Source organism: Sminthopsis crassicaudata, chromosome 2, assembly GCF_048593235.1.
Source record: "Sminthopsis crassicaudata isolate SCR6 chromosome 2, ASM4859323v1, whole genome shotgun sequence".
Lineage (NCBI taxonomy): Eukaryota > Metazoa > Chordata > Mammalia > Dasyuromorphia > Dasyuridae > Sminthopsis > Sminthopsis crassicaudata.
The window spans coordinates 537,178,471-537,205,306 of record NC_133618.1 but is presented as its reverse complement, the minus strand read 5'-3'; the positions used below and the strand labels follow the sequence as shown (position 1 = coordinate 537,205,306).

The window sequence follows — 26,836 nt, the reverse complement described above, 5'->3', positions numbered from 1 at the left end:
ATCCTCCCCGAACCCCATGGACTCCTGGACAACTCCTGGCCACCATCCTGATTCTTCTATAGAATTCTCTCTGGTGTCAGGCTTCCCTCCTTCTATAACTTTAGATACCAGATGCCAACAACTTTCATACAATTTATCTTTACATTTCCCCCCATTCTGCATATATACCTGGAGGCTATGGTTTCTGCAGCTGTCCAATTTCTTTCTGTCCTCCCACTTTTTAGGGAAGGACTTGACACTACCAGACTGGAAGTTCCTGGGGTCAGAGACTTTATCCCCCAGGAGGCTATGAGCTCTCATGATCCTTGAATTCCCACCACCACCACTGGTCAGGAAGTCAGTCACAAAAGGCCAGTAGCAGCCAGATCTGGGGTTTTGCTGTCATTGTTTTAGTAATGTCCAAATTCGGTCAGGTGGTGCTTACTAGCTGTTTACAGTACAAGGGAAGGAAGTGGAATATCAGTAGAAGAGGCAAAGATAAAGCATTGAGGTAGGGTTAAAAGCAGGCGCTGTTGTAGTTTTGAGGTAATACCCCAAACCTGTCTGAATAACAGAAATGGTAAATGATGGAGGAGCTGTGGGAAAGCAGTTAGTAGTACACTATTGGTGGGGTGTGAATGTTCAGCCATTTTGGAAAGCAATTTGGAATTATGAACAGAAAGTTACCAAACCAGGCTTACTTTTTGAGTCAGCTATGCCATTAGTAGGCCTGTACCCTAAAGAAATCAAATAAAAAGGGAAGAATCTATTCTTTTTGTACAAAAATGTTTAAAGCAACTCTTTTTGCACTAGCCAAAAAATGGAAATTAAAGGGATATCACCTCCTTTTAGGGAATAGCTATGGCAAATGAATGTGATGGAATATTATTGTGCCAGAAGAAATGATGAAATGGACAATTTTAGATAAAGTTAGGAAGACAAGTCATCTGATACAGAATAAAGGGAGCAGAGTAAATTAGAGCAGTTTATACAATGATAATAACATTATGGAGAAATCAACTTTAAAAGATTTCAAGGCTTTCTGATCAACATACAGAGATGAATTGAAAAGAATGATGGCGAAACACGCCTCTCACCTCTTGCATTAAAATGCAGAAGAGACATACAATTTTGAATGTAGCTTAATGTGATAACTTATCTTGCCAGATTATGTAGATAAGTTTTGAAGAATTTGTTTTTCAGATCAAAAATTTTTTTTATTCACTATGAGGGAGGTATCGAGGGATTAATTTTTCAGGTTAAGATTAAATTTTTTTGGGTTCAATGTGCATGAGGGACAAATTAATAAATAAAACTTGTTACTTGAAAAATAAAAAAAATAGCAAACTATGATTTAACCCCTCCCCTCAACATCCTGGGAGTTATAAAAGACAGCTGAGCCAGAGGGACAACTGGAACAGGAATGCCAGAAATGCAAATATTGGATTAAAATCATTGGCAGCAGGCCATCAAAAGAGGACTTGAGAAAAAAGCTGTAGGTTCATTGGCATATGTGGAAGTACATACATGTATGTAAACATCTGTGGCACAGTCTAATGTTCAAGTTGTGTCACAGAAATTGAGGGTTTGTCCAACATGCATCATGACGCAACAGCATCATGCCTTTTATTGCTGTGATGCTCAGTTCTTGCTTGCCAAATCAGCAACCATGTGCCTTTTCCCTGGATGCTCCATGAACTTTGAACTGAAGGGACCTGCAAAGCCATCTAATCCAACTCCTTCATTTTATAGATTAGAAAACAGACCCAGAGAGGCTAAGGAACTGGCCCGAATACATTCTGGGGTTCAACCCATACTGGCTCCAAGTCCAGTTATTTTTCCTGGGCCTCGGGACCCCTCTCTGATAGAGACTGACTGGCTGCTGGGAGGGGATGCTGCGCTCTCTGCCTTACCCTGGTACCCAAGACTGATGTGAATAATGTAATGGCCTTGGAAACAATCTGGGAAAAAACTGCTGACTCACAGACTGGTTCAGAAACAGAATATTTCACCGATACGCAGCCCTGATAATTTGGTATTCCAAGGCTATGTGTGTGCTTGTATCTAATAATAGATTGCATTTCTACAGTGCTTTATCACACACAGAGAATTTTACATATCATTTGTGTGTTTACCTACATATATGCAATTATATGCAAGGTATATATGGATCCGTGTACATTTTGTGTTTAGATGGCTATACATATTCATGTGTATGAAGACATGTTATATGGACTAAGATTAAAGTTGTGTCTGAGGGCCTCATTTTTCACTAGAAGTCCCCTTTTCCTGGATGAATAATAACTCAGCTGGGAAAATCCTACTTCAGTCCCCTCAACTTTCCCACCCTTGGGCCCCAGCCCGGACATCGAGACGTAATCTTTTCAATGTGCTGCTAAGGAAAACCCCAGCCCCTACAAGCAGGCTGCTCTGTGCCTGGGTATGCTGGCTGATGGGTGTAACATGTTTCTCATTTCTCTTTACCCTTGCTTAGTTCTAAAGGGTCTTTTGTGCTATGCTAACAAAACTTTCAGGGAAACATGAAGCTTTGTTTTGAGCAGGAGCCAAGAAAGCCTGGAGTGGGGAGGGCAGGGGAAGGTAAACTCTCTTAATACCAGAGCCTTAAACAATTCCAGAATCCTCAGTGGGCAGGTCATTAAGTGCTTCTCTCTGATCACAACTGCTTCTTAGGTTGGCATTGTGGTATTTCAGGATTCGTGCTTTGCCTTGGGAGAGACTTACTTAATCCTGATGTGTTAGAATGCCAGGACTCCAGGAGGAAAGTCTGGCTGCAGCCCCTGAGACTAGCTCCCATCCCATAAAGTCTGGGGCTACACACGGGGGTCTGGTGAGGGGACAGAAAGAAGGGCTGCAAGCTCTGTCCTGCACTCCGGTCTGCCTCATGTTGGTGAGACACCGGGGAATGATGGCTGCTTCATTAGTTACAGGGTTTTTTGTGGGGAGAGCCCCCAATTCTTCTCCAAAAGTGATAGTTATAAGCCTGAAGGGTTAGCAGGGAGACCTTAATCCATTATGGGCCCTTTCCCCGGGGAATGAAAAGACTGTTAGTGAGGCACACTGTTTAACACTGTCTAGCGGGTTTCTAGGGGTATTTAGGCTCCTGGCTCTTTCTTCCATGCTGTCTCTTAATGAGATATACATATGATAATACATATCACAAAATGAGATGACATATAAAGTACTTTTCAGTACTTAAGCAGTCTATAAACATTGTATTTTATTTATTAGTATTTAGTATATGATTATATTATTGCTATTACTTATTATTTACATTCTTATATACCTATGGGTGAGGGTGGGGCCCTGTAGGTCCTAATCTTGCTCCAGGATGGGCACTTGACTCTTGCCCTCTGCAGTTCCCCCAGGAAGATCAAAGTCTTACCTTCTGAATCAAGCTTGCAAACTGCAGGTTTCTTGAGTATGAAATGTTTAGAACTGTGTTATAAGCGTTCTCTCCCCTGTTCTCCAGGGTAGCCTCCACTGCTACACGCCGCTGGCTGCTCTCTATGATGAAAATGGAGGTATCAAAAGAGAGGGTGTAGGAAGAACACTCCGGCTGGGTCTTTTTCAGGACTCTCTTGCAATACTCCCTGCAAGAAAACCAGAGCATCAAAGTGCTGGGTACAGGAGCAAGTGTGGGTGGGTGGGGATCATTCTAGCCCAAGGAATGACAGAAGGGAGGCTGAAGGGATGAGCAGTGGTGGTGGTGGGCTGAGGGGGAGTCTCCCTTGGTGACTTGGACTCAGTAAGTGTGCCTAATGGAAGGGTAATATGTGGTTCCTCCCTCTTAGTCATCCCTGTGGGAGGAAAGCACAGCTCTGTGCCCTGCCATGAGCCACGGGGAGAGTGTCATTCCTTGAGTGTTAAAGAGAAGAGAGAGAAAACGAAGAAGCAGAGGAAAAAGGAGAGATAGAGTTCATTCTTCAAAGTATAGTTTCAAGCTTTATAAAACCTCAGCCTTTTCTGAGTTCCTATGGCATTTAGTGTCCATACCATGGGCTGGACACAGATACCACCTTGCACTGTTATTTACCTGCCACCCCATACTGGCAGGAGGGGCTCCTGGGAAGTGCAGTTTTCCCACATGGAAGGAGAAACTGAAGGATTGTGAGAACCACAAGGTTCCCATGGCTCTCTTACAAGTTCCCAGATGGACAAGTCTTCTGTCTCTCCTTCCAGCTAGGAAACTACACTGCTCAGCAAGTGTCAACATAGTATTCCAACTGTTGCAACCAGTCTCAGGTACTTAGCAGCTATGTGACTGGTCAAGTTACTTTCCCAGCCCGAACTTCAGTTTCCTTATCCCTAAAATAAGTGATCTGGACTCGATCTCAAAGATCTCTTTCAGCTAGAAAGTTATGTCCTGGGTTGGGGTGTGCAGTAGACATTCAATAATGATGTGTTGGGGAAAAAACCAAATATATGAACGAGTGAAAGAATGAATAGATGGAGGAGGAAAATGATGAAGGAATCTGGGGGACACAGAGCTCCACTAACCAGGAAGAAGAGACAAGTTCCCTAAGCTGCAGGCAGAAATTATGAAAGCAGCAGGAAGCCCAATTCTAGTGATCTACTCACATGGCAGTGGGGATGTCGCTCTGGGCATCCAGGACCAGGTCAGGCACACAGTGTTCATCCTCATTGCACCCGTTCCAGAAGGGCACCTGGATGAGGGGGAGAACACAGGTAGGTAGGGAAACAGCGGCACAGCTTCCCAGTCCATACTCCTACTTCATTCAGTTTCCTTTCCTGGTCTTCAGGTTCCTTCACCAATTCTAGATCTAGCTCTTCACACACACACACACACACGCACACACACACACACACACACACACACACACACACACACACACACACACACACACTTCTTTTCAAAAGCAACTGGTTCTTCTCTTAGTACTACTTAACATGTCTTCTGTTAATTTGCTGCTTGTTTTCCAAGTACCATTTGCTTTTTCTATGTTCATGTCTTTGGAAGGGCTTTCCTAACTCTTTTAAAAGAGGGATCAAAATGTGACTTTGATTTAATAAACCTAAGTCCCCTCCACTCTGAACTCAGGTAGTATTAAAGTAACGATAACAACATCAACAAAGCAATCATTCACAATAAGGTAACATTCACTTTAAATCATTCACGTTTAGGGTTCACTAACTGTGCAGTAACTATCACTACGTAGCTGAGACTGAAGAACCTAAGAGGCCAAAGAGATGTGACAAAGTTTGTAGTGAGGGTACTCCCATTAATATCTGTTTAGATCGCTCCTGAAACAGGCTATTCATTCAGATCTTTTTTATTCTTAATTTACACAGAATTATAACTAGAAATATGGTCTAGTCAATAGTAGAATAGAAGTAGCATCTTAGAAGGGGAGGGGAAAACTGCTAGAAGGTCTCCAGAGTAATATTAATTGATATCTTATAGCTTGAGAAAAGTGACAAAAATTATTAAAGTGAAAAAAGTGTAGCTGTCTGGAACCACTTAGCAGAAGGGCAAATGGCCCGACATACTTTAATAGTGCCTCAAAGGTACAGATGTTCGTGACGATGACCTGGTTATTAAGATAGGATTACATTTTTTTTTTCAGAATTTTGTTTGAGAGGACAGATATATTGTACCATAAGAAATGATGGATTTAGATAGAATGCTGACTTCAATGCAGATACAAAGTGAAGTAAGCCGAACCAGGGAAACAGATGTACACAATGATTATAGGGATTTAAGTAGAAATAACAGCAATTAAAAGAAATCAAAATGGGTATTATGTAATTATAACTAAGAAGCTTCTTGAACAAGAGAGGGGACCTCTTCTTTCTTTGTAGGAGTTGGAGGCTATGGGTGTAAAAGATTTACATATACTGTCATATTTGGTTAATATGTTGACTAGTTTTGATGAACTGCCCTTTAAAAAAATTCTTTGAGTGGCCCAGTGATTCAAAGCAATCCTAATAGACTTTGGATATGCATCCAGAAAAAGAACTAAGGAGACACATGCTATGTTCACTTTTTTTCTGTTTTTTTTTTTTTTTTTAAATCTCTCCCTTGGTTTTCCCCTTTTGCTCTGATTTTTCTCTCCCAAAATGATTCATAAAGCAATGTGTGTTAAAAAAATAAAGATATTAACACAAAAATTCTTTGTTATAAGAGATGACTCTGGGTAGGAAGGGATATATTTGCAAGTAAAGATGATTTATAAACAAAATAAAATTTTAAAAAGGGAGAATAAATATATATGTATACATATGTACGAATACATGTGTGCATGTGTGTGTAATATATTTTAGAAAGGTTTCCATGGAGACTTGGGTGCATAAAGAGGTACATTTTCAATTATCTAAAAAATTAATGGATATTATCTTATAATTCAATTAATTGAAAGCTACTATATTGCTTGGTAGATGTATCTTTGCTTTCTTTCCTGTGTGAAAATTCCATCTTTTAGCTAAAAGATTTGTTCTTTTGGCCAATAGCACCAATTTTACTGATCCATATTGGTTGGCTTCTGACAAGTGAGTAGTCACCTTTGTCTTGCCTGGTTCTAGGCCTCCATCTCTCTTCTTAGTTACCATCTCCAAACTATGCTCTAGAATTTTGCCAGAAATTGCAGTCAAGTTCACTGACTTTCATTTCTGTTCTTGCTGTGCTTCTAGCCTCAATTACTTGTCCTATCTCTAGAACATTTCTCTATACCTGGGGTCTTCTTACTCTGCAATCTCCATCCTGGGCAGGGGTATGCTGAAGTAAGTTTGAATTGGCCAGAATTAATTGTTAAGATTTTATTATAAGTATTTATACATTAGAAATTTGTAAATGTTATAAATCAAAGTTGCTTTGTTATTTTTGTTGATTTTCTAGAATAATGCATATTTTAAAAGTGTGTTGCATATCACTTTTTGCCCTTCTAGAAAGCTATTTCTGGGCTTCCATTTTAGGGATAGACCCACATTAGTCTTACTTCATTTCTCTCCTGGCTAAACTTCTAACTTTCCTGGAATTAAACATTATGAATTTTTATCCTGGATCATCCTCTACCATGACGGCTCCTTTCTCCCACTGAATCTGGGGGTTTCTTATTTGGGAAACTACTTCTACTATGCTGTTCCCCTTCTTCCATTGTTGATTTTTTCCTCAGGCTCTCTATTTTGGCAGCAGACCCAGGATAGCTAAGCTTTATTTCCTTCCGGGCTATGCGTTTGACTTTTCTGGACTGTATCTCCATGCCCTCATTTCCCCTCCTTTTCTCACCCCCTTTTATATTTTGTCTTCCACCATTTGAATGTAAGCTCCTTGAGGGCAAGAATGAGCTTTCCTTTTTTATTGTATTTATAAGCCTACTCCCTGGCATAGTGTCTAGCACAATGTGAGCACTTTATTACTGTCTGTTGGCTGCTTGTTTACTGTAGTAGGATCTTCCTACAGTAGATCTCCAAAACTGTCCACAATGAACTGACCATAGTGCACCAGCCATATGGCTCATGTCTTTTCTCTCTGGGAGGACTTTTTGGGGGCCGCAGTGTCTTGAGGGTATCTGAGCTAACTGGCTATAGGGAGAGAAGTATCCTGAGAATCAGAGAATGGGAAAACAGTATTATAGGGAATAATAAAAGGAGTGTGACCTTTGTACATTTAGAAGATAGGGAAAATATAATATACGCTGAAGTTTTGGGGATTTCATCAGTCAATAAGCAGGAAACCTGGGTTCTAGTCCCAGCTCAGCTATAATTCCTTCTATCAATTTAAGCAAATTTCTTATATTTTCTGGACCTTGCTTTCTTAATTTGTGGAGTGGAGTGTTATCTAGTCCAACAAACACTTCAAAATTACTTTCATCAGGAACATTTTATAACCCATGTGTTGATGAGATCCTATTGTGTGCCCAGCACCATCCATGCTATCGATGATGCTGTAGAAAACCTGGCCCTTTGTCCCCTGCCAGGCCAATTTGCAAGTAGGTGCAAGGGAGAAAGTGGTCTGTAGAAGTTGTTTTTCCTTCATTTTCAAAGAGTACCATGACATCAGGAAGGAGATGCCATGAAGTGCAAGTGAATTGGATTGAAATGAGGGAGGGCTGGGCAAGGTCACCTGTCTCACTTTCCCCCTCCAAAGCCCCTGGGTCCAGTGGCCAGATATAGATCAAGAGGACTTGAGAGTGGGGAAGAAGAAGAAGGAATGAGCCACAGTGTATTAATTCCCTGCATTGCAAATGGTCTTTGCCTCTTGGATTTGCTCTTTGGAGCTTCGTTGAGTGGGTAGACAGAAGGAACAGTTGTCCTAGTTCCCTATCCTGCTGGCTGTGACTTACTGAGACTCTGAGGGTGGTAGGCCAGCCATCATCCAGGATGGGTCCATTGTCAGGATCATCCAAGGCAAACTCCACTGAGAATGTCACTGGCTTCACATAGTCTGCTGTGTCCTGTGGAGGAAGCAAAGGTAAGAAGGCAAAAAGGGTCACTATAAGGGGCAGCATCTGGAATCACTGACGCTGTGCCCAGATTTCTTTGGAAGAGGCCTGGGAGGGAAAGGACTATAGTACTGAGAGGAATGAATAGAGAGGAGAGAGAAGAAGGGAGGGGAGAGAGAGAGAAAGACAGACAGAAGCAGAGACAGAATGAATACTGTTGTTGAGTCCGTTTACTAAGGTAAAGACACGTCTGAGAGGTTAGAGACCCCCCAAAGCCCCCAGAGAATAGGGGCTTGGGTTCTGATATAAAGGTGCATGAGCAGCAAAGGTTGAGCCTCTGTCTCAAGCAGAGAGACTTTGCTGGGTTCTGGGTCTAATAAACTTCCATGCAGTATAAGGCACAAGCCCTTGGACTCAGATTCATCCCATCCCACACCACCTTGGTGGCAGGCTCTCTCCTCACTGAAACAAGACTCCAGAAGGCCTCTAAGAAAGCTAACTGGGCCCCAGGAAAGGATATAAGACTTTGAAGGAGATAATAAAGGATTTGGACTTTAACCCCTGGCTACTTGTGTGGTGATTACTGAAACGAAGGCTGCTCCAGAGACCTCCAGATGACCAACCGAGAACATTACATTTTGTAAGGTGGTAGATTTGAATGGCAAAGTTCTGAACTCTCTATGGGCTCCCCAAGAGGAAAGAGCGTTCCAGGGTATAGGAATGGGGACTGGGTGTTGAGGGGAAGCACAAACAGCCCAGACATCTGATAAGTATGACCAATATAAATACTATGACTGCCTGGGAGTCTGAATGACAACCCCAATTCCACCTGGCTTCTTAGAGATCATTTAGATGAATAGTGTCCAACTTAAATAGAAACTGATCCTTGCAAGATTTACTTAGAGAAAAACAAGTTTTCATGAAACATGTTATGTTGTATTTTTATTTATTTTCTCAAACATTTCCCAATTCCATTTTAATTTAGTTCCTGCCCCATTTGGGAGTTTTAAGCTGGCATTCTTTGAGTTTGACACCTGTGACTTAGATCATCCCAACCTTCAAAGAATTTACATTCTAACCAGCTTGGAGTCAGGAAGACCTGAGTTCTAATATGGTCTTGGACATTTACTAGCCTTGTGACTCTGGTTAAATCCCTTAATCTTGCTTATCTCAATTTCCTCATCTGTAAACTGAGTTGGAGAAGGAAATGGCAAACCACTCCAGTATCTTTGCCAAAAAAAACCCAAATGGAGTCACAAAGAGACAGACATGACTGAAATGACTCAACAATAACAATGAAGAACACAGGATGATCCCAAAGTCTTACACTGCATTAAGAATTTTGGAATACCTTGTGAAATATGTAGACAAGTAAATGCAAAGTAATTTGGAGAAGGAGAGTACACTAACAGAGAGTAGAAAGGCTCTATAGGGAAAATGGCCTCCTAATTGAGTCTTAAGGAAATAGAGTCAGAGATAAAGTGGGAGTTTGTGTTAGTCATGGAAGTCCTGTGAGAAGGCATAGGGATGGAAGATGGAATGGCAAGTTCAGGGAGCACTTAATAGTCTAGAATGAGTGTGAGGGCAAAATATAAGATTGGAAAAACAGATTGGAGTCAGAATGTGGAGGACTTTTAATTTTGGCTGGGGACACAGACTTTGCATTTTATGTTGGAGGCAATAAGAAAGAAAATGAATATATTTGAGCAATGGAGAGACATAGTGTCAGACCTGTGATAAGAGGGAAAATGAACAGAGTGGACAATAGGGAAAATAAAAGCTTATATATGCCTCCAAATCAACTTCACAAGTTGATTTTTTGAGTTACTAGGCGAGGTATGGCCAAATAATTTTTCATGAAAAAAAAGATTTGAGGGATTAAATAGTCTCTAAGCTCCAAATAATCAATAGACATCATTCTCCTGATGTCATTGGTCCTTTTCTAGAACAAAAGATGAAAGACAAGAAGTCAACAGTGAGAAGGCAGCTCCCAAAAGCTAATGATTGCTTTTGAGACCTGTGGCATCTCTCTCAGCACACCTGCATACACTGGAGCCAAATTAAAATGTACCTGAGAATATTTTATAAGACAATTTAATAAGATAAATAAAAATACAGGAGAACATAGATAATTTTAATATGTGGTTTTCCAAGTCCATATGTCCTGCAGGGATCCTTATGATGGGGGTTGAAGTCCCTTTAAGATTCCTTTCTAATTGCTCAACCCATGGCTGGAATATCCGGGCCCAGCCCCCACCATCATCAGCTCAGCTTCCCCCAGCCCTCACCTGATCTGAGCTAACTGAAAAGCTTGCCGAGAACTTAGGGGTACCGCCCATCATCTTTTGGGTATAAAAGAGGTGAGCCAGAACGCCCTCATTGCAGGAGCCCTCCTAGCCAACACTTGGTATCCTTCCAGCCATGTAAGGGTTCCTGCCCGCCCAGCGGCCACCTTTGGCCCTGGCGTCCTTCTAACTTAATTTTACTTCCAAATTCCTACAATAAACCTTTTATTTATCAATCTAGGTTTTCGGGCCTGTAAATTCATTTTACAGGGGACACTGCGCCTCATGAGATTATCTATGCGCCGAGAAATGGGATTCCCCCTTTCCTTTCCCTCATTACTCATGTATAGCTGGCTATTTTTATTTGAATTTGTGTGTATGTGGGGAGGGGAACAGTGTGGTCGCCTTTAAGTATCTGAAAAATGTCATCCATGAGCAGGAGTATACATTCTGTTTGACTCTAGAAGGGAGAACTAGAAGCAGTGGGTGGAAATTGTGGGGAGGAAAAAGGGAAGAATGGATTTAAACTAAAAATCAGACTTGTCCAAAAGTGTAGTGAGGTGCCTCAGGAGTTTTCAAACCAAGGTTGTCTGACCAATTTTTGGCAATATTGTAAAAGGGATTTTTTGCTTGACTCTCATATGGAGGTTGTATGTATGTATTTATTTATTTTTATAATTCTGAGATGCTGAGAATGCTTCAAGAGAATGTAATCTCCTTGAGGGAGGGACTGTTGTTTTAGTTTTTGTCTTTATATCCCCAGCACCTAACATTGTTATTGGCATCTAAAAGAAACTTAATTAAATGTATATTGAATTGAATGGAATTAAAACTAAAGTAAGGGGTTGGGCTAGAATTAGGGGGAGGTTCCTATGAACTTTAAATATTATTTAAATATAATAATTTAATTCAAACATATTTAACAAATAATATAGCAATAAACAATAAATACATTTAATAAATAACACAACACAAATTAAATATGCACATATAAAACACATACACACATATATACATATGTACACATATACATATGTATATTTGTAGTATAATTATATTTCAATATATTTGGTTTCCCTTGCATTCCTATATATTTTATGCATTTAAAAACATTTTTCTGAGACAGGGTCCCAGGTAGGTCCCAGGTAGCAAACTGACCCAAGCCCTGGTGTCAGACTTACCAGAACATGGAAGTTGATGCGGTCACAGTACTCTTGGCCCGCAGAGAGCAGAGCTACCCTGTGTGTGTATTTGTCTGCATTCTCGTCCAGGTGGGCTCTTGGTGTGTACCGCCGCTCATCAATAGTGGCATTGTACTTGATGCCTGAAAAAAGTGGAGATGCACAGAGAAGTAAGAAAGCATAACTACATTCTGATATCAAGTGGATTGTTTCCCATCATTTAAACAGCTCTTTAAAAATCCCAATCCTCAGTGAAGCCTTTTCAGACTGACTGGAAAGAAATGGACACTTCCCCTTCACCCTAGTCTAAATATGGAATATCCATAAAGATGTTGAAGGTACTGAGGATGGAATAAAGGAAAAAAGAAGGATGGAAGAACTGGGGAGGGAGCTTAGGAAGAAGAAAGTGTAAAAGGTGAAGAAAAAGGAGAGGAGAGGGAGAGAGGAGAACAGAAAAGAAAGAAGGAGAGAGAGAAAAGGAGAGACATGGGAAGGGATGTAAGGGAAAAAAGGAAGAAGCTTGTAAGAAGACGACTATGGTAGCCTTGACAATCCAATTAAAAAAAAATGCATTATAGTTCCAGTTTGGAAAGGCTACTGCCAGAAAGTGCAGGATATGGCTTTATGGTCTTAACATGTAATTAAAAAATCTGTAGCCTGTCTTTCTCAATTATATTTTTCCTATTAAAAAATGAGACTTCATTAGAATAGCTATGCATCAACAATTACCATCCTCTAATTACTGTATTTAAAAGGCTACTACAAAATTTATATTTTTAAAAAAATAGAAATGCTTATGTAAAAACAGGTGCTTTATCCACTAAGTTTTAACTGTTTGCTTGTTCAGAGTTTATCTGAGATACTGGGATCCCTATGTAAGTTTGAGCCAAAAATCTTTGCAAAAAAGCAACTTCCTTTTACTTCAAATGTTATTTCTCTTCTCATCTCATCTACCCATTTCTATCATTAGAATCAAGTAGCATTGGAATCTACTTGATTCAAGTAGATTAAAGCCAGGTCAAAAAGAATGACACTAGAGAATCACATTGATTTATATTTTCTGATAGCTAGTGCAGTGGATAGAGTGCTGGGCTTGGAATTAGGACCATCCCAGTACATACTGACTCTCAGACACTTATTGACTTTGTGAGCTTGGGCAGGCCACCTGATTTCTGCCTTTTTCCTTTTCTATAAAATGAGAATAATAATACCCACCTCACAGAGATGTTCTGAGGACCAAATAAGATAATAATTGTAAAGCACTTAAAGTGCCTAGCTCATAGTAGGTACCATATAAATATTATTATTATTACCACTATTCAAATGCTTGACCTCCAGTATTCAGGATCCAGTTCAACTTGATCACGGAGATCTGACAGTTCTTTCCCTATTTTACAGACATTCTTTTCCTAACTCTGAGAGCTACCAACTTCCTGACTTTAGCCTGGTCTCTCTGGATTCCTCATTTGCCTATTTTGGCCTGATCTGATCTCTTTGCCCTATGGGATTGTTAGCCCTCCAGTCCATCTCCTATTCAATTACTGTTTGGTAATTCCTGATCTCTCTCACTAGGATGTGCAAAATCTGGTGGTTCCTGAAAGAGTTTGGAATTAGAAAGAAAAAAAACAACAGTCTATGGGGAGGATTTAAATCACATTTAAACAGAACGCAATACAATTTTTCAATAGAAATGGAAGGGGGAAAGAGGGAACTGAGGAAGAAGAGGAGAAAGTAAAGGAGAGAGGTGCTCACCTACAGTTGCAGTTTGGAAATGAGGGGACAAGAAGATGGGCAGGAAGCAGAGGAAGGCCGCCATACAGGTTGAATCCTTGCCATTACGCTTGCAGTCCTTGTGGAAGATGTTGATCTTGGAAGGCTCAAAGTGGATACTGGCATTGATCTGGACCACACTTCGGGACCTATAGAGAAGGGGTGGGGTGAAGAGATCTGTAGCCCATTGGTCAAGTCTGTGGGACTGCTCTAGTCATGTTAAAGGACACCAAGCAGGAAAGAGGAGATGGAGTTAGGAGGGAGCAGAAATTATGTTAAGGTTGGCCATCTTTCCAGATCCAGAAGGAGATGGCCTGGGAATATATCAGGGAACTAACTCAGAAACTTCATGGTCATAACAACCAGTTTCCCATGATCTACCTGTGCATCATGAGGTTATATGATTATATAGAGAGAAGAATTTTCAGAGATCATATAGTCTAATTTCCTCATTTGATTGATGAGGAAACTGAGGCCCTAAGAATTTAAACAACTTTTTTTTAAGGTGACCAACAGAGGATTCAAATTCAGGGCATCTAATTTCAAGAACCATACTCTTTCCAATTCATCATATTGCCAATAGATATGTATGTGTGTATATATATATATGTGTGTGTGTGTGTGTGTGTGTGTGTGTGTGTGTGTGTGTGTGTGTGTGTGTATGTGTGTGTGTGTGTGTGTGTATGCAAGGATGGTGAGCATAAGACAAAGTGCTTACTATGCATAAAGAAGACTTGTACCTATCATATTTGAGGGTGCCTCAAGGGACAAGATAATTGGTTTCCTATATTCAAATTTTTTTTCTATACATATTTTTTCTAAATTCCCTGAGGACAGTGAATATACTTTTTAAAAATCTTGATCTCTTCCTTAGAATTTGGTATAGCATTTGATGTATTGATAATATTAATTAGTCGATATTAATATCACCAATAATAATTTTAATTAATTTTAATAATAAAATCAATCAATAAGAACATTAATATGGTACTTAATATTGTGGTACTTAATGCATATTTTTTGAATGAATGAATGAATGAATGTCAGCTGCTAGCACCCTGCTTTCTAGAAATCTAAGTGAAGCCCCTTCCTCTCTACTTGATCTCTACTATATTCAGATCCTGAAGTCTTCAGATGAAGCTAGATGCCTTGAAAAGTGGGGATGACCCACCATAAGATCACAGCACCACCAAGAGATCCCACTGCCAAGTCAATGAGTCCATCTTCATTGAGGTCCATCTGCCCATGGATGCTGCAGCCAAAATACTGGAGGCCTGGGGCCAGTTCTGAGGAGGCAATTCTCTGTAAGGTGAGAAAGAGAAAGCTGGACTCATCTACCTCTAGGTGTAGGAAAATTGGGAGGTTGGAGCTGGGGAAATCTCTAGGTATAATTAGAATAGGGCTAAATGAGGTGATTTAAGGGTACCAGTAAGATCTCTTTATCTCCTAAGCTAAAGGATATCTTTCTCTAAGACTTCATGAGGTGCTGGAAATTTCCAGCATTAACATGACTCTTTTGGGTTAAAGCAGAGACTCTTAAACTTAAGGTCCACTGATCTCCAAAGAGTCCATGCATTGATTTCAAGGGATCTATAAATTTGGAGGGGAAAAAATTACATTTATATTTCAAGAAATCAATTTTCTTTAAAAGCCTATATATTTTATTTTATTCATTTAAAACCATTATTCTGAGAAAAGGTCCATAGTTTAACTAGTCTGCCTCATGACTCAAAAATGATTATTAATTCCTGAGATGAGGTGGTGTTTTTAGAAGGCATCTTTTGTTAAAATAACAATTTATTGCTTAAGTAGGGAAACACATAATCCCTTTATCCTCATTAACATGAATTGACTCATATTAGCTTCTTACCACAAAGAACTTAATTCTAGGGAGATGAAACATAGGTCAGTTTTGATGCAGAGAAAAAGATAGGGAAACGTACTACCCAGGAGGCCACAGTAGGAACAAAAGGTAGCATGAAATGAGCATCTGGTAAGTTATTATAGAATTAGAGAGAAAGAAGGGTACTAAAGGGCAAAATGAATGCAAAATTTGTACACTTCAGAATTTTGACTAGTCATTTGTGACTAGACAAAATTGAGTCTCTCACTGCCCATAAAGGCAATCCATGAACTGAGAATTTGAATCCTAATCCATTCAGATGTTGTGCACTGAGCCTGTAATATTTGAGATATTCACTGTACATTTCCTTGGATACATCTTTTTCAACTGTGGTAACAGCCTCTTCTCTTAGGACTCTGGCTACTTTTAAAAATAGAATTCTTATTGATAACTTTGATTTTTTCTTTATTTTCCAAATATATCATTATTATTCCTTTCCCTAGAGAGCTGCTAGGTATAACAAAATAGAAAAGAAAAAGCATTTCAGTAAAATAATCCAAATACCTCTATGGGATCCACACCCATAATATTCTATCTCTGTAAGGATAGGAGGGAAATGTATCTTTTCCTCTTTTCTGGGTAAACTTGATTATTATCAAACAACATTAAGTTTCTTTTTGTTGTTCTTCTCATTTATATTGTAGTAATTGTGTCTTTTTTCTTTGGTTCTTACGTCACTTTGTATCAGTTTGTCTTCTCATACTTTTCTGAATTGTTCATTTTTATTATACCTCATGGCACAGCAACATTCCATGCCATTCACATATAAGTTTGTTTAGTAATTATCTAGTCAGCAGAACTATGGATCCCAGTTCTTTGCTAAAAAAACCCTCTATTTTCACTTTCTTGTTTATCTTTTCTTTCTCGTGTTTTTTCTCCTTTTGTTCTAATTTTTCTTTCATACATAATAGATATGAAAATATGTTTAAAGTAATTGTACATGTATAATCTGTATCATATTACTTACTGTCTTGAGAAGGAGGGAAGGTCTGGGAGGGAGGGAGAAAAATTTTGGAACTCAAAATCTTACAAAAATAGGTGGACAGAAATCACTCAGGAATAGAATGGAATTTGCCTTCTGGCTAACAGATTTTATTTGAGGCAAGTAGACTGGTGAGTATTCTCTGGAAGTTTAGGTTAGAGGTTCTTTGAGGCTCAGGATAGATGCTCCTCAGGTTGGGGAAGCTTTACCTGCTTATACCTCTTCAGGATGTTGTTCTGGAAGCCATGAAAGATGTAGATGACTCCCTGGTGGTCATTCTCCAGGGGAGCTCCCACCACGATGTCATTGTAGGAATCTTGATTGAGATCTCGGACTGACGAGATGGAAGAGCCGAATCGAGCATTTTGGTAGCCATGGGAATCTTTTAGTGTCCCATCATAATAAACCGGTTCTACAGAAAGAAAAGAGATAGGAGAAAGGTCCATGGCTAGTTGGGCTAAAGAGCCCCATTGTAATTATTTCTTACTTTTGTGATCCAGACCTGGTCTCAGGAATGTAACTAGGGATATTTAGAGGGATTGAGGATGCATTTAGATAGAGCCCCTCAGGATATCCTGGGCACCTGTGTGGGGAGGGACACTGACACTTTTGGTCAATTAGATATTTGTCTGATAGACTCATCAGTTTCTCTTCCTTGCCTGGGGATGCTCCTGGACATGTTTTCTGACTTTAGGAGAGACAACTCTGGCTCTTGCTTCTTAGGTCCTGACCCACTAAGGTGGGCATTAGGAGGAGGAACTGCTACTTCCCCTGTTCTTCTTTCATAGGGCATTGGAGAGCAGTGGAGGAAACTGTGGTCTGATCAAGGGGAAGAATTAAGTTGCCCCAATCAGAGGGAGGTTGACCTGTTTCATATTATGCATGCCCTGGGGTCTAGGTTTCCCAAACAATGATATCTTGAATGTTCTCCCAGAGCTTTGCTCGTCACAGTGTATCCAGGGCAGCACCCTCTCATTACCTGTCTCAGAACATAGACATACACTTTGCCCCGCTCTCGGCCCTCACTGAAGTACATTGGCGCGCCAACCAGTAGAATGTCTGTCACCCCCATCGCTGTCCACGTCCAGGGAACTGATTTCACTTCCATAGTATGAGCCAATCTGCAGCACAGAGGAATAGAGTACTGTGAGGAATTAGCCTTGCCTTGAGGATGGAACTCAAACTCTTCTGATTATATTTAACATCCTCCCCAGGATGGCTTGGGCCTCCTTCCAGCCTTAGTACACATCCCTCTCCTCAGTTTTAGACATTCTAGCCTATTTGCTCTTTACTCTCTGCACCGTTGAATCTCCCAAATCTGTGCCTTTTCACAGAACCCATATAGAGGCTATAAAAATGAACATATTTATGTTGAAATTTAACATAATATATCTTAAGCTATTTATTCTTTATCTTTCTTCTTCATTCCCATAAGGAAACCCACAAATTATTTCTATCCCTCTCTGCTCCCACTCCAAGAGCTTTCCTCTTCATTTTTACCCTTTCCTCTTCTTCTTCAAGTGATACATACTCAAGCAAGAGAGCTACTTTCCCTCCCTCTCACACACAGTGTGGAGAGAGTCTCCCTGAAGCTCCTCTGGTAGAGTAGAAAGAATAAGAATTCCCAAAACCTGATGGGTTGGACAGGTCTTTACCCTGACCTTCTACTCCTGAAGTCATTATAGTAGCTAATTCTCCTTTCTACTTTGTTAAATTTATGTAAGTTACACACTTGTGTTTTTTCACCTTGTGCATTAAAAAGTAGATTTGAGGATACTTCCTTAGCTCTTTGCCCTAATTGGTGCTACTTGCTTCAAGGAAGTGGTTGTCCAGTGAATGTCATAGCTCTGCCAGAGCTTGGCAGATCTTTAGAACCCAGAGTCATCTCTATGTCATGATGAGATATTGAGAGAAGACTTTGGGGAACTATCTATCTACCTACTTATAGCTATCTATCAACAGAAACTTATTAATTCCCTTTTATGTTCCAGGTGCTAGACATACCAAGATGAGGAATAACACATCTATCAATCAGTAAACATTTTAAATGCTCACTGTATGCCAGGTACTAGAGACAGACAAAGAATGAAACATTTGTCTACATTTCCATACATATACATGCATAAATGGCTCAAATATGATATATATATGCATATATACTTATTTTTTGTATTATTGTATATATATTTTTCTACACAGAAAGAGAAATTGAGAGACATATAAACAATGGGAGACAGAAGGAGAGAAACAAACAGAGAAAAAGGGAGGAGAACCCTGTTGTAAACATGTGGACTCAGAAGCACTCAGCTGGGTAAGTCCTGTTGATTTGGAATCTACTTAATTTAGAAGCCCTTAGGATTGTGGTTTATCATTCGGATGTTGGAGTCAGAGCTCAGCAGGAAAAAATGTTATAAATTCATCAAATAACTTCCCCTCTAACTTACAGGGTCTAGAAGCCAATTCCCGAAAAAACCAGCCAGAGTCTGGGTGTGGGCGTATGGGAGTAAGACTGAGAATGTCAGTGGTGAGCAGCTGTCTGCCAGCTCAGCTGGTCTACAAAGCAAGCAGGATGAGGCTTGCTGATATACATGAGAGATTTAGGTTAGACATGAAGGGGAACTGTCATTTTGTCATGCTAAGTGCGGACAGTGGTAAATCATGGCAACAGGATCAAAATCCAGCTGACAAAAACAAGTCAGGAGCTAGGAATGGAATGGTAAGAGCAAATTGAAATATAGTTTAAATGTGGGGATTATATAGATAACAAGAGAAAAACATGAATCAAGCGAACAGAGACAATGGGAATATGAAACTCAGCTTAAGACTCCCTATACATTTCTTGCAATAGCAGGAAACAATAGAGACTCTATGGTCCGGTGGTCAGAGAGTTGGTATCAGAGTCAGGAAACCCCCAGGTTGTGGGACACTTACTAAGTCACTTAAATTCTCAGTGTCTCAGACAACTCCTGGACTTTGAAGTGTGAACCGCTTATCTACCTCTTTGGGAGATTGTCCTTTATATTCTAGGGCAGGGTTTGGTAAGCCATTACACACATACTAAGGTCTACCAGGAGAATGATTTTTAGTGGTCAAGGGGGTGGACACTCAGTGTGCCCTTTGAGAAAGGTTGTCAGTCCTTGTTCTGGGGATTTCTTTGTAAATCACTTTAAATGACAAGTCACTTTGTGATTCATGAAAAAATAACCAGGAAGGTACCATTCTAAATATTGAGCATCATTCAGTTGCTATTCTGAGTTTGCGTAATTTGATGCCAGCTGTGGCATGGGCTAGGGAAGAGAGCCAAGGTGGTTACTACTTGCACATTTCCCTAGCACTGGATACTAATCCCCTCTTTGGCATCTGAATTGTAATAGGACTTTACTTCTCCAGGAATTTCCCTATATACCATTAAATAATGGATGTAGGCAATAAATAAAAACAGCAGGAAACACCATCTGATTTCCCAGGATGATTTAGCATAGGGTCTGAAAACCCGTAGCCAGTAGCTGCTGAAATAGACAAATGTGTTAGCCTGAGGAATGGGGCTGAGGCATTCGCATGTCCTGAGGAGCTTGGAGGGCATGTAGTCCTGCTCAGAAGCCAGGTCCTTCCCTGAAATATTCACCCCTTTTCTTTCCCTTCTCTCTTCCTCCCTCTTCCTTTATGGTCCTCCCCATCCCATTCCCTCTCTGTCTCCCTCCTCCTCACCCCATATCTATAACTTCTCCTTCCTTACCTGTTCTCCTTTCAGAGATTGGTGGATTGTCAGGCTACGGTTACTGTGCATCATGAAAAGGATGACTTTGCCTGTGTGGTTGAATCGGGGTGCTCCAGCCACATAAACCCTGCCCTGATTACGGGACACAACAGAAGTAACTGTGTAACCTGTTAGGGGAGAGGGGAAGGAAAGGATCTGAACACAGGTGAAAGGCCCCTGCTCCCGCATACAGCCTCGTCAGAGTACCAGGTAGGGCTAGTCCTTGGGAGAATGAGGAGGCAAAAGTTTATAAAATCATTAATCTCAGGCAGTAGGGCGCAGGTAGAGGAGGAGTTTATGCATCAGGTTTATTCTGACATTGAAGGAACATTATTTTTAGTGTTAATCCTGGGGGTTATTACATTCAGAAAGAGTTAGCTCAAATAAAGACTGGGTTGCATGTCTTTCTAGAGCCTTGCAGTTTACCTTGACCCCAGGAGGCCAAGTATTCATTGACACAGGTTCTATACAACCTTCCCTTATTAGGAAAGAAAGTGTCCATAGAGCAGGTCATTGCACCCTCAGGTCTGTGACTGTCAGATTTTGTGAAACTGTCTATACCTGTGATATGCAACATTAGCATTAAAAACTTTTCCTGGGAAGAGCCCCCCTTTATCAATGCAGATGATCTATTGTCTCAGAAGGTTGCCTGGGACATTGATTGAGGTTAAGTGATTTACCCAAACTCAAAGTCTGTGTGTGTGTGTGTGTGTGTGTGTGTGTGTGTGTGTGTGTGTGAGTTTGGACTTGAACCCAGCTCTTCCTGATTCAGAAGTGTCTCCTTGCTGGCACCAGCTAGCATTAATATGACAAAACTGGTCTCTGGCAGTCCTTAAGGCTCTGTAGTAATGGAGGAGGTGAGTAGGACAATCCTGCTGAGATGCTGCTCCCAGCCCACTCCTGTGTGAGAAGGGGGTAGTTCTTAGCTCTGAGCTCTTAGGGAGAGCGAACCCATTGTGGGCTTGGGGTGGTTGGTGGAATCCAGGCCATCTCTGGAGCTCAGAATCCTGCAGGAATCTAGCAGCAGGAGGGAGGAATAGGAGTTAGGGATTTGAGCTAAAAGGCAAAGTAAAGATTGGCAAATCTTTCTTTTCAATCCTGGGATTCTTAAAAAGCTTTGGAGCAAGAATGAGGGGCCTGCACAGCAAGATTTACCTCGGATACTTTGTCCTTCCTTTGCATCTGCTCCTGAGATCACTCAAGGTGGAGGGAGTGGGGCACAGAAAACCCGGGGGCCATTTTCTTATGAGGCAGAAACAGCACCCAGTTTTACTCACCACATTCCCACTAATGGGAAAGTAACGTTCAACACCAGAGGAGCAAAATGGAAGGCCCATCTCACTTATTTCACCTCTAAGGAAATTGGCCTATGTAATTGAGAACAAGGTCTGGCAAACTATGACATCTATTCCCTGAAAGTATGTAAGTTGGGGAGACAAACCTGGAACATAAAGCCCTCTTTAATTCTAGCCTTTTCAAGTTGTTAAGATTCTCTCCTGCTACAGATCAGACTTGATAGTTACCTGGTGAGCCCTTTGACTTTAAAAGTGCTGAGAGTGACAGAAGGTGATTATAGTGGTGTAGGGAGAACCCAACACACATCTACTAAGTGGACACTGGAAGCAGTACCTCGGGCTATGCTAGAGAATTTTTCTCTTAAGCCTTCCGGTCCTGGAGTGTGGAGGAATATTTTGACTGTGTCCTGGCTCATTACAGCCTGTTTTTCAGTAGGGAAACCAAAAAATGCCTTCTCTGGGGATCCTTAAAGCTGGGTGGGCTAGGGTCCACCCTTTTCTCTGAGAGAAGGTCACTTTCTCAGCATTTCCCACCCACACAGGGAAGGTTCAGAAAAGTGACAGGCTAAATAGCAAAAGAAAAATGACTCAGTGGATATCTTTAAATCCCAGTTCCTCTCCTACCACCCACCATCCAAAGCAAAGGAGTCCTGAGCGGAGAGCCAAGAGAATTGGGTCCTAGTCCTAGTCTCACCAGTCTCCCATGGCCTTAATTTCTTCATCTACTAAAGAAGGGATTTGGATTGGATCCTTTCCAAGGTTCCTTCAGGCTCTGAGATCCTAAGATTCTTACATAGTAGATATTCCTTAAATAAGTATTAGTTTTGCTATTAATTCGGGAGTAGCTGTAATGTAGTAGAAAGATCTTGAGATTATGAGTCAGAAGACCTGAGTGTGGTTGATGGCTCTGCCACTTACTAGCCATGTGATTGTGGGTTAAGTCCCTTATCTAATCTGAGTCTCATTTTTCTCACCTGTAAAAGGGGATACTTCACCAGGTATTATGAGGATCAAATGAAATAGCTTATGCAAAACACTTTGCAAACTGTAAAACACTCTACAAATGGTATTATTTTATCTTCTCCAGTTCCTAATATGATTTCTAGTTCTAAGTCTCCCAATAAACAGGAATTTTATGTCTCTCCTTTTGAGAATACTTTCCAATTCCTGAAGCCAAAATACTATTTCAGGGACCCTGGCATTCCAGGTACAAGGATAAGGTGTACACCATGTCCCCTGAGGAGCTAAGATCTAGAGAAGGAGATGGAAAAACCAAGACTAACTAAAAATGGATATACTTGATCTTTCTTGGTATCTTGATCATTCAGGGTAATGGATGTGGGATTGGAAAAAAAGAGGCACAAATGATATAAAATAATTGATGATATAATAATTACAAACATCCAGAAACAAACATACTGACTTCTAAACTCCTACTCTGTTGATAAGAATGAGAAGGTCTTAGAAAATTGGATAATCTGTGCTTAAATAATTGAGTTGATGACATACTAGGTTAAAGTTAAAAGATTTAAGGAAGCCAATGCCAGATGCAGAGAAGAACAATTAGCAGATTCACCAATTATGTTTCTGCTTGTCTTTATTTTCATAAAGTTCTTCTTTTATTAGAAATCATTTCTGCTTTTACTAGTCAAGGACTAGACAAGTCACTAGTGGTGACTAGTCAAGGAAACTACCCAGTTCAAGGATTTTATATGAGGGAAACAAACCCAGCCAATGCTTTATGTGCAAAAATTTGTGAAGAGGGCAAAATACCCTAAATAATTGACTTTCAAAATAAATATGTGAAGAGAAACACAATTTGTTGCTGATTGTTCTTTCTTTATGTGTACTTTAACTTAAGTAAAGGCTTTCTAGACTAGTGTATTGCAGTTGACTCAAAGGCAATAAAAGGATTTTGGTTTCCCTCAGTGAACCAATAGTGACTCTGTCTCTCACTTTTCCCCAAATACTCATTTCCATTTCATGACTTTACCCAGATATGCCCCGTGGTTCTTCAGTTCTTCAGGGAATTCCTTTAGATACGACTCTCGGTGAGGAATGACTTTTCCACCACTGGTCTCCTTCAGCACAGCTCCATTCCAGTCATATGCACCAACTGCTCCCAGCAAAATCCCATCCTAAGCAGGAAGAAGGGGGACCCAAAACAATCTGTGTCATTCCTTAAGGGAAAGTCCCTAAATATAAGGGAATGATACTACTAATTTCTCTCTCTCTCTCTCTCTCTCTCTCTCTCTCTCTCTCTCTCTCTCTCTCTCTCTCTCTCTCTCTCTCTCTCTCTCTCTCTCTCTCTCTCTCTCTCTCTCTCTTCTCTCTCTCTCTCTCTCTCTCTCTCTCTCTCTCTCTCTCTCTCTCTCTCTCTCTCTCTCTCTCTCTCTCTCTCTCTCTCTCTCTCTCTCTCTCTCTCTCTCTCTCTCTCTGCTTTCTTTCTCTCTCTGTCTCTCTCATTTCCCCTCTCACACCCTCCCCCTCACTCCCCCTCTTTCCCTCTCCCTCACTTTCTGAGCCTCAGTTTCCTCATTTGAAAAATAAGGTTGTACTAAATGGTCTCTGTGGCACCTTCCCCACTCCATATCTTGCAATCCCATAAATTGTTATTGCCATACATGTGGAATGACATCCTCTTTAGCAGTTATAAATGTAGCTTGTATAATTTGATCATATTTTTTGTTAATATCTCTAATGTTTTTGTACAGTTTTTCTTCTAGGCAGGTGGCAGGCTGGAAGGTCCCTGATATGTCCACTTCTATTTCTGCACATCAGTGTTTTGGTTCAGTGTCCATTTTGATGACTTAGGCAATGAGCAAACTATGCAGGACTGTGGGAATGGGTAAATCACACTGTTTTCTTACTTCAGTTTCTCCTTTCCCTTACTTTTTTTTGATGATAATATGAAAATAGAAAACAGAAAGGGCAAATTCTAAGAAGGAAAAGAAGTTATAATAAGGCACTGGAAAAGACATTGACATGAATATAATTAGAAAACTCAATTAGTACAGATTGGTACCTGCTTTGCTACTTATTGTTCTACTGAGCTGCTCAGGGTCATACAGTCAGTATTTCTTAGACTAAGGTCTTGAATACAGGTCTTTATACTCTGAGACCAGCTCTTTAACTACTTTGCCACATGCCTCTCATGGCAGATTCATTTTCTAAACCCTTCTTTGGGGTCAGTTTTATTGAATTGGAATTATAAAATTTAATTCAAAATTACTCAAGATCAAAAAACAGAATTTGAACTCAGTGCCTCTGACTCCAATTAGTGGAGATTTTCCCCACTAAATAGTAGCTTTTCCATAACAACAAAGATATTTTGCCCTTGAGGTGATGGTGGTGGTTTCCCCATTTGTTATTTAGTCTTGTCCTTACAACAATTCCATGAGATATTTAGTATTATTATTGAGATATTATAATATTATATAGTATACATTATATACTATATATAAGACATATATATATAGTATATTATAGTATTATTAATCAAGAAGTATTATCATCATTTGACAGATAAGGAAACTGAGGTTCAGGGACATTTAGAGACTAGCCCACACAGTATCAGGTGATTCGGCTCTGATGGTATATGACTTTGCTTTCCATGTCCAGGAATATTTAGTGCTCTCTTGAGACCCTGTAAGGATATTCATGCAGATTACTGCTAATTGTAGGTTACAGATTAAAATAGGGCCATCACATCCTGTAATGCATATAGGGTAAAACTGGGTAGAAAAAGAAAGCTGCTAATGTCCTCTAACACCAGATGGATCTTATTCTCCATCTTCCATCTGAAACTCTCTGGGAGGTATCCATCAAAGTCAGTTTCATCCCTTTCTGCCCACTGAGTGAGAGGATGCAACTGTGGATCAATCTGCTTTTGCTTTAGAGAAATGCCTTTGAAGATATATTCTTGGTTCAGCAAATATCTCTGGGAGTCTTGCAGCACATCCTGAAGAAGGACTGATTCAAATCAGGAACTTGCAACCCAGCTGGGATCTCCACTCTCCCCAGGCCTTGGGAGGTTTGGGAATTCCATCTGAAAATATTGAAAGCCTGAAGGGGGTCTGGCAACATTGGCTACCAAAGTGATATGTCTCTTTGGCAACAGGAACAGAGCCAGTCTTGCTGCTAATGCTGTGTGATTGTAGAGGCTAGGCAAGCCCCTCCTGTGGTCAAAAATCCCTTCTCTACCTCCTGCTGACATTCTTACCTTAACAGTATATTACTTTAACTTAAGACTTTGATCTTCATTAAAATGCAGAGCCCTCTTGGGTAGCAAACACTTTTAATTTTTATCAGTTATTGATATGTTTGAGCAACTAAGTTCATTACATTCTTATTTTAAAGATCCTTAATTGTTTTTTGTGTTATGGCCTCCTTTTTCAGGGTGGTGAAACTTATGGGTCCCTTTTTAGAAGGCAGTTTTCAAATGCATAAAATAAAATACTAGGATTGTAAAAGAAATACATGGAAATATAATTAATTATATAAAAGGTTCAGAACCCTTGCACTGGAGGAAGCTTTGAATAGGAGAGGATCAGGATGCTGAGCCAGAGGATAATGGATATCAGGTAGTATAGATGGGTGTTGAAGGGAGATAGGAGGCCAATAAAAACAAACTCCATTGACTTCACAATTTTACCTTAGCCAAGGGAGACACATATATTTTATGTTTAGAAAAAGGTGGGGAATGGCTGATGATTGGGTGCTAAGGTTTTGATAAATGAAGTCAGGAATGTCAACACATTCAAAATATCCCGTCCCTGGCGATCTGGGAAGGAACATTTAAAATTCAAGGTTTTCAGCTGCTTCCTGATTGAGTCCACTCTCCTTTTCCCTTCACTCTCTTAGTGAGGCCAGGAAATTCTGAGAGAGTTCTTATGACTGAACTGGTAAGTTGTTTGGTTGACTTGTTGACAAACTAAAAATACTGGGAATCTGTCTCAGAGAGGGGTGGAGAGAATGTGTGCTCCTAATGAGACCTGTGGCCCTGGCTATAGTGCTGGTAAATGGCTAAGCTATCTTGTCAAGAACCATGAGATACAAGTAGAAAGGCAGAAGTAGAGCACTTTCTTGAGGGTGGGTGGGTCTAAATCTTTGAGCTCAGCATTAAAAAGCATTCTTTGATTGTGTCCAATCAAAGAACAACCTTTTTGAACACTTACTAGGGGCTTGGACACTCTCATAAGTGTATTGGGAGTGACAAAAAAAAGTCTCCTATTTTACAGTTGAGGTCAAAGGGAAGCAAAGGG

At 40.3% G+C, this 26,836-nt stretch overlaps 1 protein-coding gene across 1 annotated transcript in view; it reads right to left on the bottom strand.

Moving 5' to 3' along the window:
- The window catches only part of ITGA11 (integrin subunit alpha 11), a 183,423-nt gene that overhangs the window by 18,689 nt on the left and 137,898 nt on the right, over positions 1-26,836 (bottom strand). Inside the window, 12 exon segments of the mRNA XM_074294708.1 lie at positions 3,383-3,590; positions 4,579-4,664; positions 8,301-8,411; positions 11,866-12,008; positions 13,618-13,784; positions 14,807-14,937; positions 16,730-16,923; positions 16,926-16,932; positions 17,500-17,589; positions 17,591-17,641; positions 20,257-20,405; positions 23,566-23,710. Coding sequence (XP_074150809.1) covers positions 3,383-3,590; positions 4,579-4,664; positions 8,301-8,411; positions 11,866-12,008; positions 13,618-13,784; positions 14,807-14,937; positions 16,730-16,923; positions 16,926-16,932; positions 17,500-17,589; positions 17,591-17,641; positions 20,257-20,405; positions 23,566-23,710 — 1,482 coding nt within the window.